Raw genomic sequence first — 12302 nt, forward strand, 5'->3', positions numbered from 1 at the left:
AGAGACCTCTGTGGGTTCAAGAGAGTATTACCCACTTGTTCAAGCACAACCTTCCACCACAAGAAACAGAAGGAAGCATGGACTGGAACCCAGACAGGACTTTAAAACTGCTTTATTTACATTAATATTTCAGCTGTTTTAAAGTCAAGTGCTCTAACTTTCATTCAGTAAATCCGCCTACAACTCAGTGTTGTTTTATTAAAACAAATGATAATTCTCCCTCATATTTTAGTAGCAATGTTGACATTGGTCCACTCTTTTGCTTTAAATTAACTTGTCTTTCTAGACCTGTCTGAAATCACTATCGAAATGAATATGCTTTTACTTTAACACTTAAGCAGCTGATCCCAACTGTCCCTGCTGCAAACTGTCCTACAATGCATAGGAGGGAATATTTTACACTTACCAAGCATAAGAGTCTAATCTTAACAATTTTGGGTCACAGCAGCAGGTGCTACAGGTGAAGTCTGCCTGGCTTACTGTCAGCCTCACTAGGTGGTTACACTGTTGGCAAGATACAGTTTTGCTTGCTGGCAATACACTGTGTTACTGTCATGCAAGGAACACATGCCCACTGATTAATACTAAAGTCTTATCTACATCTGACATTGTTCCTCCACTTCAAACATGACAAGGCATACTTTTCACAGAAACACAGCAGCAACTCTTCACAAATGTAAAAAGCAAAATCTTTGAGTTTCTTACAAAGATCTATTATAAATTTATGCCAAATTGTAAGATAAATTTTTAATCTAATTTTTGGTTATTAGATGCCTTCTTGCCTTAGTTACAGAAGACCGCATTGGAGGAAGAAGGAAAAAAGAGGGGGGTGAGTAGTGGAGGAGCCTTTTTTTCCTAATTAAATCATGGTTATACTTGTCTCTGCTTCCAATGTTAGATGAATTTTTAAGAACAAGAAACAAAACCCAAAAAAACAACCAACTCCCCCTCAAAAACTCTCATTAGGGCTTTGATGTTTGTTTAAACAGTCTCCAACATTTAAAAATGTAAATAAATCTAAGGAAAGTCCTTGTTAGAACTGACCAGCAACTCTCAGTGAACTTATTCTGGACAGTAACAGTATGTCACCTCAAGAATTATAACTAGTGTTCCTGGTGACGGGAATGTTAAATAAATAACTTATTAAATCTGTTTTGACACAGGCTAGTAACTTCATAAACACGGATAAAACTTAGTTATTTCATAACACTTCACATTCCATCCCCATTTAATATCAAGTAACAATCTTGAAATATTTCCTGATATATGGCACTAAAGTTAAAAATAAAAAAATAGCTTAAAATAGTGTGCTTAAAATAGCACACTATAAAAGTCATTAAATGCTTACGCAGAAAGATACTTTTGTTTTCAAAAGCAACACACTTTTTAATAAAAAATATGAGGGGAAAACATTCTACCAAAAGTAGCTTGGGTTTACAAGCTCTGCTGGCAAAGAGTTCAGGACACTAAATACTACAGTCAGCCACAGTCCGTATGGTTCATATGAGGTCACAGGGAACTACAAAAGCATGGAAGAATGCTTAATTCCTCCTAATATACTGGTGCAAGATGGAAGTAGTTCCATTAAAATGAATTATATCCCAGCACGAAACAACAGAACTAGTTTCAGTTTGAATTATGCAGGAAAAGCGTGACTGGGACAACTGCAGGCATGAATATGAAATCCTTTTCTCCTAGACATGCATAGGCATACAACCTCCATCAACTTACCTGCCTCTTGTCATCTGGTGCCTTAAGGAAGAGTGCATTTATTACTGCAATGGTGTACGTCTGAATTTCTTGGTCTGTCCTGTTTGGAACAATGTTGTAAACATGAGAGAAGAACACAAATGCACATGAGCTGTAGAAACTGATCTTCCAGATACATATCTGCAGGTAGAAGTGGAGGAGTTGTTTGTTCTTCATGTTAGTCATGTAAGTTAGGTAACCAAGGTTGGTCATGACCAGGCTGTCTTTATTGTTGAGAGAGAAATGATGTCTCGAAGGGAGACTCCGAATTCAAAAGAAGTGGAATGAACTGCCCCTTGAACTGCCATTGACCCTCCATTGATCATAGCGAGAGTCTGATAACTGGTTTCCATCAGGTGCACAGCAGCTGGAGAGAGGAAGAGTAAACTTCCCTAAAGGCTTCTGGAAATTAACCTGCTGGTATTGAAGTTTTTCTGGTGCATTGAAAATGTCTCAGGTGAGAGACGAGCATAACTATGCACAGTACATTACTCTATGCTACAAGAGGCAGCTTCCATCCATTTAAGTACTTCACATTACTATTTAAGAAAAAGCCCTTCCTTTTTCAAATATACATTCAGCAAGTTGAGCAGTTTGTCTTACACACTTCCCAGAGTCTGGCAAGCAAAACAACCTCATCTGTATGCTAAAGGCACTTAGCATTTCATTACCACAGAGTGCTCTTCTCTTCATTCCCCACTTCCAGCTACATAGGTAGCTTATAGAAAAACAAACAAGTGAAAAAATTTTTTAAAAACTTAATGACCAGGCAACTCCAGAAAGACTGTTACCAGTTATGCAGTCACTTGTAGTGGAGGTAAGAATTATAAAGGTGGTAGCTGGTCTTTATACCACTGTTTTTTCTCCAAATGTTGTGCTATTTTCAGGGGGAAAAAATATCCAGCCTATCAAGCGATAGTCAAAGATACTCACCCTTGCAGATGTGGAATTAGCTGCCCAATTGTGATCTCCTGTGCTACTTTCTGGTACAGGTCATGGCTATTGAGCACCATCGATTCCAGGATTGCCAGCGACCGTTGCAAGATAGAGATGTCCGAGGCAAATTTGTTCACATAGCTTGCTATCTACAAATACAATCATTCAGAGAATTTGCATCTTGTCATGAAAATAGGGAAAAGTAAGAAAACTTTTGACATGGTTCAGAAAGGCATTAGGATATAAGGTAGTCACGTCCACATGGCAGTTATCAGTGAATACCTGAAAATTATCAACCAGGCACAGCATATACCATCAAAGAACACAGTGGCACAAGTTCTACAGCTGGCACAAGTCACCAAAGGTTATTGTCAATATTCACATGACTGAATGTATGCTTCATCATTCCATTATGAACATGACAAATCACATTAAAAAATTAAACATATATATTTTTTTGTGTAGAAAACTTTGGAAAAAACATGGAAACTAGTTCTCATTTTCTCCAGAAAAATACTGTGCAGCCAATTTTCTCTAAAAAATATCTAGGCTTAGGCAAATGTTTCCAAAGACAAAATCAGCTTTCTGGCAAAACACAATCTAGAAAAACATGCCTTTTTCTTCTGTTTGCTCTTACCCATAATGCTGAAAGCTCTTTCCAGGTTACCAATTTAAACTCTGTTGATGATCAGGACAACTGGTTCCATAACTCGGTCTAGAGTCCAGCTTTTCATTAATAACCTTCCCTTTTACTGCAAGCTGCCACAAGCATATGGCACATTAATTAAAACCAAGTTTGACCTCTGCTATTTTGCAGTGTGGCAATGACAACCTGCACAATTATCTGCAGAGCCAACCCAGCTGTGCAGTAAGCTGTGGCAACAGGCATTCTCCTGCATGCTGCCCAGCCCACATACCCAGCTTCCCAGGAAGAAACCTGCCTTCTGCTAATACAGGAAGCAAGAGCTAGACGAGTTTTTTCAAATACGCCAACACCAGCACAGTCAAAATGAAAGGCACCCAAAAAAAGCACAGACAGAAGTGTAGTGTGACCATAGTTACTTGTTCTCTATAGCCAAGTAACTGACTACAGTGTCCCTATTTCAAGTCTGACATGTTCCTTCCAGAAAATTTCACACATCTCTTCAGTACTCCTGCTACAAGCCAATACTGTAGTTATACTGTTTCCAATTCTAGATGCTTGCTGAGAGCTAAGAATTGCTTCCCTTTGGGAGGAAGAAAGGCCTGCCCTATGCTCAGAAAAGCTGTCCAGCTGCCTGTAAAAGTCACATTAAATTGTTGACACGAGGACAATGGTATTCTTTTGCACCTGTGACATCCTAAGTTGTTCTGAAGGAGCAAAACACCCAACTTGGCTGGAGACAAGAAGGAAAGAAGGACAGATTTTTCTTTTTCTAATCTATTACAGCACTTTTGCTTTTTGCTGTTTGCTCTGCTACTTGGTTGGCATTACCACAGAAGGAACATCCTACACCAAATGAAACTCAATTCAGAGAATATACATTTATTTTCTGTAAAGAACCAAGCCATGAATGCACAGAAAACACGAGGAGAGAAGCAACTGAATTAGCCTTTTTCTGTTTTGGACTCTCAGTATCTTCTCCCAGCAAGTCCTGAGCCAAGTAATATTTACAATAGCATACAAGAACAACGTGCTGTTTAGAGCAATGATCTCTGTGTCAGAAGCACTGTGCTACCCCTTCTCTCTTAATGGCAATCCAGATGTGTTTTAATGCATTGCAGCCAGAGCTGCCAGATCTCCACAGGGCCCACGAGAGCGACAGCATACGCACAGAGCAATTCTGCACTGCTCACACATTAAACCAAGTGCCCTTGGATGCCTCAGTTTTCAGGCATCCAGGCTTTTGCAGCAGGAAAAAGTGTGTCCAAGACTGTATCACAAATTGCCAGATTTTTGTCACCTCTTTAGGAGCCCTAACCTTTAGGAATTATTCTTAGTGAAGCAGCTCCTTCAAGTGGCAGTTAACACTTCACATTTTCATATCAGAGAACTGCAGAAATGTAACAGCATAGATAACTAGAACCTCTGTCTAGGAATGTTGCCTTAGCCTCATTTATTCTCCTGACCTTGGACCATAACATCTTTTAATCATAAACATAAACACAAGGTTTAAAGCTTTCTTGTGTGTTTAAAAAGACATGTCACACTGAACATAGATGCAAAACATCTGGTGGGTAACTTGCATGTCAAGCAATGTGTATTCATAAACACCGTGCTGAAGTATGAAGTCTGGCCAGAAAGAATACACTTGTCTACCTTGAAAAATAAGTCATGCAAGTTCCACAGAAAACAAAACTGCATTAAAAGAAATCCTATTCCCACACTTGAAGTTCCGGATGTGGGAAAAAAAAACGGGGTCGTTCTTGGGAAGAGACAGGAATCAACAGGAGGTCAAATTTGTGTTAATTCGCTGTTTTCTGCTTATTAAGCATCACACACAGAGAGGGTTTCAGACATCCAAAAATAATCCTGCGTTCATTTATCAAAAATTTGGATGATAAAATAATGCAAGCTCAGTGAAATACTACATATTTTCCAGAAAGAAGCCACTTGATTGCTTTGCACTTTCACAGGAAAACCTGCCATATGGGTGTGTCTCATTAAGGATAAAATTATTTCTTCAGCAAAATACCTGCAACCTTAAAATCTATATAGTCCTCTTGGGACATCTATAGCCACATACAAAAGAAGAGTCTGGGTGCCTAACTTCCTATCAATTTCAAGGGAAATTTGGAATCAGACTGTGAATTTTCACATTCATGCTCTTTTGAAACAGGAGCTAAATATGTAAACTGAAGGTGGATGAAAAACCTACAGCAAACTAAATTATATCATCTGAGTTCTCTTCCTGGTTCAGCATCACTTAAGGCACAAGTGAGAATTCAAGTTCTTTAAAAAGTTGTCATAATAGTAATAATAATAATAATAATAACTATTACTATTTACTATTACTATTATTATTTAAAAGCTGCACCAGAGAGAAGAACACATAGGGAAAAACCAGTGAAAGAAACAGATCTTATTTTCATTATGGATGTCCATTAGTTATTTGCCTGCACTATCATGTTGTCAGAAATGTACAGAAAAATCTGTTCAAGTTGTGGTCTCTTTTAAGATTTGATGCATAGTAAAATTTTAAAGGGTGCATATAATTTTTAAGTAAGGAACTAGGGCTGCACACGACTACAGAAAAAACAACTGACAGTTGTGACACATTCTTTTCTGGCTGCCACCCTGTTTTTCTGCACAATATATTTTAGACTGTAAACAATTTGTCAGCATTAAGGCTCTGCATAATACACTTATGAAAGAGCAATTACATAACTAATTTTTAAAGATTAAAAAAAAATCTCAAACAATACTACAAACTTTATTACTCTTCTTGTAGGAGCTAAAGATGGAATCACCAAATTTACGTAGTGCATTTTTGTGATGGCTTAGAAATGGTAGTTCCCAGTTCAGTGCTCCCACTGAAACACCCCAAAAAATGCGCCACTCACTCACTCCCCCCTACTTCCTATGGCAGACCTGAGGAGAACTGGAGGCACTAAAGGTAAACATCATGGGTTGAGATAAGAGCATTTTATTGGAAACAGCAATGAAGTAAGAAAATGAACAGTAACAGCAATGCTATCAATAACAGAGGGCACGAGAGAGGTGAACGATTCACACGCGAATACTCACGATGTGTAAATTGGGAATACCTGAACCACGGCCATGCTATCGCAAACCAGAAGGGTTCCCTCCCCCTGTCCCCAGAAAATGATGAGGTGGTACAGCATAACCTCTGGGTCCTAGCCATGCCCACTCCTGGATAGTGCAAAAATTAACCCTGTCCTGGACAATAACCAGGACAATCTTGATAACCAATTATTGCAACTTTTTCTAATTTGTAATCCAAATCCTTTAGGCAACTATGGAATCTGGAAATGAATTATATATCATCATAAGCAAGAAAAAGGTCTTGAGAGATCTTTGCATATCATAAGAAAGTTTTTCCAAATGATGCAATTTTCCCTTAAAATAAGAAACAAAGTTCTCCTTGAGAGTGTCAGTCTTACTTGCTGCAGTTGGAATAGCATTCTTTAGGTGTGCAAAGGATGGGAGAGAGTCTGCATCCAACAGTTATTTATTAGAAACAGTCAGGCGTTCCTCTTGAGGTCTCCTTCAGCTTCTATATTTTAAGTTAAAAAACTACTCAAGAAAAAATTCAGACTAGTTCAACCCCATTCAAGTTTAGTTTTCATTTAACATGAAAGACAGCTTCAAAAGGCAGAAGCACTTGATTGCAAATTCCCCCTCAGCAGAAACTTATCAGGTCCCTTATCCATCCTGTCAGTCACTTGAGCAAGCCCATCAAGGACCTCAAGTAGCCTGTCAACAGCCAACGTCAGAGAAGCAAGTGAGGATGAAGATGTAGCTTGCTGCCACAGAGATGAGAGATGGTCCAAAGGTGCTCTGCTAGGTTTGTCTCACGTCCACACTTCACCACTGAGGGCTCTGCCTTTCTGGCTCCCAACTGCATGCAGGTCAGAAGACTCCTGAGTCTCTTTCCTCAATGTCTGTCATTCTCTGTCCCTCTGCTTCTCTTCTAATTCTCCTATCATTCTCCTTGGTCCCTTTCTTGCTCAACAGTTTCATTTCTGGTTTTACTTGCCACTTTTGGTTTTCATAGGTACTTTGTGAAAATGCTTTTGTTTGTATCTTTTGGTTGTTTTAGGTTTTTTTAATTGGGTAATTATCCAGGAAAACCTATAGAAGTGCCTGATGGAAGAGATGAACCATTAACAAGGGGAACTCAATTTCTTCTATTGTTACAATACAATCCACAGGACAAAAGACATTTGTTTTGAGCCTATAACAAAGTAAATGCTCTAAACTAACTTTAGTAAGTTTCTTCATATGCTCCGTAGTAGACTCCCCTAGAAAGTAAGGCGTTCTGGACTTGATTTTGTGTCTCCTGTAGTCAGTTAAAAGTAATTGTAGAATTTTCTTTGCCATTAGAAGATAATAACAATCGTCATCACAACCTATCTAGACAGTGAGATTGGAAAAAAAATTAAAAGCCAGAAAACTCAGATCAGTTACACTAATTTTTTTATGAACACACATTAAAACTGAGATTTAGTATCTAAAGTACCTAATGCTTTCTTTCATAGTTGATCCTTCTTTCACTTTTGGCAACAAAAGTAAATTTCTGCTTTCCTTCAAAGGTAGCAATTTTCTAACTATATTTAAAGACCTTGCTCTGACACACTCTGCTAAAATGAAGGTTTCTTTGCCACAGGGTATATTAATTTAATTACTACTTCTGATATAATTTTAGTGAAGTAACTGATATCTTTTTAACCTGTACAAATGCACTTTAAATTATGATAAATTCAATGAGGTTTGAAAATTCTTTATAAGAAGAATTATGTGGTTTTGGGGTTTTTCTTTGCCAGTAACTGAAAAGTCTTAAATCAATAACAAAACCTTTTTCTGAAGTCTTCTAAATATCTGTACCTAAAGAGTACTAGCATGGTTCTGCTGCTTTTGTACATCTCTGACATGTAAGTGAAGAAGGATATGTTGCAAATCGTGGACAGATCTGTTTCAAAACCAAACCACATATCTCAATTGCAAGATTCAGAGGGGCAAAGTTCAGCTTGATTAACTCAGTAGATATCATCGTAATTTCAAATTGCAAACTAACTCATTTCTCTTCTTCCAATACCCTAGAGGAAATATTTCAGTGCTGGGGGGTTTTTTCCCTAGAAATATGGCATTACTCATTTCAGTTTACATTACGTCAAAATACTATTTTTTCTTTGCTTTAACTGTATTTTATCTGCACAGGGAGGTTACAATGTAATTGAATAGGCAATTTCTCATGTAACAAGCCTAGTACTGTGTTGATCCCAATTCACTCCAACTGACTTCCAGAAGTTGAACCAGATTCTGCAGCTACAAACATTTATAGTTCAAAACAGCACTTTAATCCCATTTTCATGTATCTTTTTTGACCAATGACCTAAACAAAGTACCTGGGGAAAAAAAAGGAAGATTAAAAAAAACCCCAAATCACAATTCACCTCAAATATTTAAACTGATATAGAACAGATAGCATTGATTACAAATTTACCTTTTTAATGAATGCCACAGAGAACGTATCCCACGATACAATCCCATGATCCATCAGTTCAACAAATGCAGTCAGTGTAAAGGACAACATATCTCCAAAGCTGCAAGAGAGAGGAGTCATGACAACATTTACCACTAATGCACCAGGGCAACGACTGAGGGAAGAAAGCAGCAGGAAGCTTTCAGAAAGGCAGAAAATGAAGCAAATTATGCACTAAGAGGTAGCAGAAGAGCAAGAGGCCGTGCTATAGGCAGTCTCCAAAACGATTTAGCATGGACAACAAGAATAGTCAACTGGAGGAAAGCAGTTGTGTCCTAGGGTGATGTTATGGTGTTTGTATCTCCAATCGTGTGTCCTGTTTATGTTTGGTATTATGTCCTGTGCTTCCAGGACTGACTCTGAGAGTGAAGCTTTGTTTTGTCTTGTTATCAGCCGGCTCACCTCCCCCATGGTCTATGTTTAGGAGAGGTTTTAGCTCGGTTTGCTTGCTTGCCTGCTTGCTTGCCTGCTTGCTTGCCTGCTTGCTCGCTTCTGCCTCTTTTTCTTTCCTTCGCTTTGCCCTTGCTTTTTCTTATTAGTTAGTTCAGCTAGGCAGTCCAACTTTTTTCCCTGGACTGTTTTCTCTTCCACCCCGTCCCCTCCCTCTCCTGGATACCATCTGAACCTGTTCCGGACGGGGACCTGGGAAACCCCAAGAAACACCGGGAGTCTACACTCTGTCACCTGCAGCAGTCATCCCCAGCGCCAGAGACTGATAACTGAGCGACCACTCGCTAGAGAGACTGAACTTGTCATCCCTTCAGAACGGTGAAAGAGTTTTTTTTGTCAGCTGGTGTTGTCTTTTTTCCCTGTGCTGGGGAGTGTCTTGCTTGTTAAATAAACAGGTTTTTTCTCCCACTCTTCTCCGAGGAAATTCTTCCCGAACCCGGTGGGGTGGGGGGGAGGAGTCGTGGGGTTTGCTGTCTGGGGGCTCCTTCTGGAGGTTTTCCCCCAAATTTGCCCAAAACCAGGACAAGTTGTAAGAGAAGAAGTAATCCTCAGGAGAACACCGCATGCAATGCTCAAAAAAATATCAGTTAGTCCAAATTAAACTTTTTTCATAAATTCAGATTTAGTTCTAAGATAAGAAAGAAGTGAACTTTTTCCTTGGCACTTATGAAATCTTCCTAACTGAAGGCCACATAGAGGTGTCACATTTTGGTGCCTCTTCATCCAACAAATTGGTGGGAAGTTATATCACTGTTTACTCCTTCTCTTACAAGGGAGCAAATATATTTTTAAAATGCACTAGAAGAGATTATATATCTTGAGCAGCAACTTTCTAACACTTAATGCCTTGATTTCTTTCTTTAAACCTGAAGGTGCATCTCTTTTACTTTATCTATGAGCAATCAAATTGCAAAGTGTGCAGCTCAAATTATTTAGGTTTGGCAGGCCACTACCCCACATTTTATACCTATAAATTTGAAATTCAATACATCTTTGTGTGAACTCAAGTAAATTCAAAACTAGTTTAAACTCATCAGGGATAATGTGACTAGATGCACAGGATTTTTTCATGTTAAACTGCAACTTTTAAAGATTAATTTCATTTCTATATATGGTAAGGGCACCCAACCATTTGCAACCACAATGATTTCAGTGAAACCCTTCCATCTGGTAACTACTCAGTACAAACAGCAGAGCAGAGATCTTAAAAGAGAGCAGTGAATTATCTTTCAGAGTATGTCAAACTGCCTGCAAGGTACTCTGCCAGTAAGCCATTAAAAAGCAAAATCATACAATCAAACAGCATGAATAGACCCAGTGATTTTAATACACCAGCTTACACCTAATAAAAAGATAGAATAAAAAAACTCCCTCTGTTACACTGGAACTGCAAAGCTTAGTATGTTGAAAACCTGAGTCCAATAGTACAGCCATAGTTAATCAATGTAATTAATTGATGTTCCTTAATCTGTGGTTTATCCTACTATCCTGCATGAACCCAACACAAAAAAGCGAACATCCACTCAGATGGAAGACATCTACATTTACAGTAGTGCAGAAGAATAAGGCAGACAAATCAGTTTCAATGCAGCAACTCCAGTAGCTGGATTTGGTTTAATCTGCCATTTAGGGCTATCTCATGGCAAGATGAAGCCTTTAATGGCCTCTTTAAGAAAGGGCATTTTGCCAGAACTGAGATTTTGTCCACCAAAAATACCCGTGCCATTTCTGACATTTTGCGAGTAAAACCCAAAGAACACCAAAACACATTTCCATTCAGTAAATACAGGTATGTATGGCTTTTGATTACTAACAACAAAATGAAAACTCTACAGCAAAGAGCAAACAAGAAAAATTGCTGCTCTAAAAATCCACTTTAATTTCACAGGGAATATTTTGTTCAGCAAACAAATGGTCTAGAAGTTCTGGGTTTTGTTTTGGGGGGGCAGAGGATGCTCTTTCACCTTTTTTTTGTTGTTGTTATTGTTGTTGTTGGTTTGCTTGTTTGGGGTTTCTTTAATGTTGCAAATAATTTAAGAATTATATTAGATTTAAAATGTCATCATTAGCATTTCAAATAACCAAGGATTTCATATCAAGATGAAAGTAAAACTCTGAAGGAAATTTAATCAGCTCTGGTCCTGTCATGTTCCCCAATTCACTCCTTTGCATAATGTAGTTACTTGTGAACCCACAAATAAAACAGCAACCCTAGGAAGGGCTTTGTTCTAAAAGCTTGCACCAAATCCTAATGCATCTTCATGACAGAATGCTTCTACAAATACAAAGAATACTATTTTTTTAAAACTAAATTAGTTTCAAATAATTTTTTTAATTTAAAAGGTAGGCCATATAGGTTGAAAAGTAGATAAGAATCTCTCCCAGCATTGAACTAAGTGCATAATCTGGCAGAGATAAATTTTCTCATCTATTGTTTTAAAATTTAGTCAATTAACCTGTATTTAGCATATGAATGCTCTTCTATAAACAAATTGTGCATGAAAACTAATCCACATCAACAAAAGGTACAGTTTAGAGGGTTTACTAAAACAACATTAAACTTGTGCATGGATATTTATCTTCAGAACAGCAGTGGCTAGAATGTAAAGGGATTAAACTAACCTGGATTCACCAGTCTCATTAAGACCTCTCATCAAAACTATTGATAAATTCTACCAGATTGATATTGATTAATCCATGCTCCTTCAGAGCTCTGGGGAATAAACTGGGCTAATGGATCTGACAATTATGATTTGAATGTATAAACCTAGTTTTAGTGGATCTGACAGTGATATAAACATTTGGGATCCAGAAGGTGAAAGCGCTTTTCAACTTAAAATGATCAGACCCCTTATCAGATGTCACTCCAGTGACTGCTTCAAAAAATAAATGACGGAAGAGGTGCAACACTGGGACTAATCAGGCAGCAAGAAATACTTCAGGTCTATTATTATGCAGCAC

The 12302-nt window shown here is 38.1% G+C and overlaps 1 protein-coding gene and 1 long non-coding RNA gene across 15 annotated transcripts in view; one reads left to right on the forward strand and one right to left on the reverse strand.

Annotated features, from left to right (window-relative positions):
- The window catches only part of ELMO1 (engulfment and cell motility 1), a 321603-nt gene that overhangs the window by 203091 nt on the left and 106210 nt on the right, over window positions 1-12302 (reverse strand). For all 14 annotated transcript variants that reach the window (XM_088166186.1, XM_088166250.1, XM_088166262.1 and 11 more), the window contains 3 exons: window positions 8853-8952; window positions 2683-2834; window positions 1732-1810 (listed from right to left, as the gene is read on the reverse strand). In XM_088166186.1, the coding sequence (XP_088022312.1) occupies window positions 1732-1810; window positions 2683-2834; window positions 8853-8952 (331 nt within the window). The remainder of the gene's footprint in view (window positions 1-1731; window positions 1811-2682; window positions 2835-8852; window positions 8953-12302) is intronic.
- On the forward strand, window positions 771-9749 carry LOC148225195 (uncharacterized). The gene is made up of 2 exons (XR_015804261.1): window positions 771-829; window positions 7068-9749. It is a non-coding gene; the product is annotated as an uncharacterized LOC148225195 (long non-coding RNA).

This window comes from Sturnus vulgaris, chromosome 1 (assembly GCF_052056855.1).
Source record: "Sturnus vulgaris isolate bStuVul1 chromosome 1, bStuVul1.hap1, whole genome shotgun sequence".
Lineage (NCBI taxonomy): Eukaryota > Metazoa > Chordata > Aves > Passeriformes > Sturnidae > Sturnus > Sturnus vulgaris.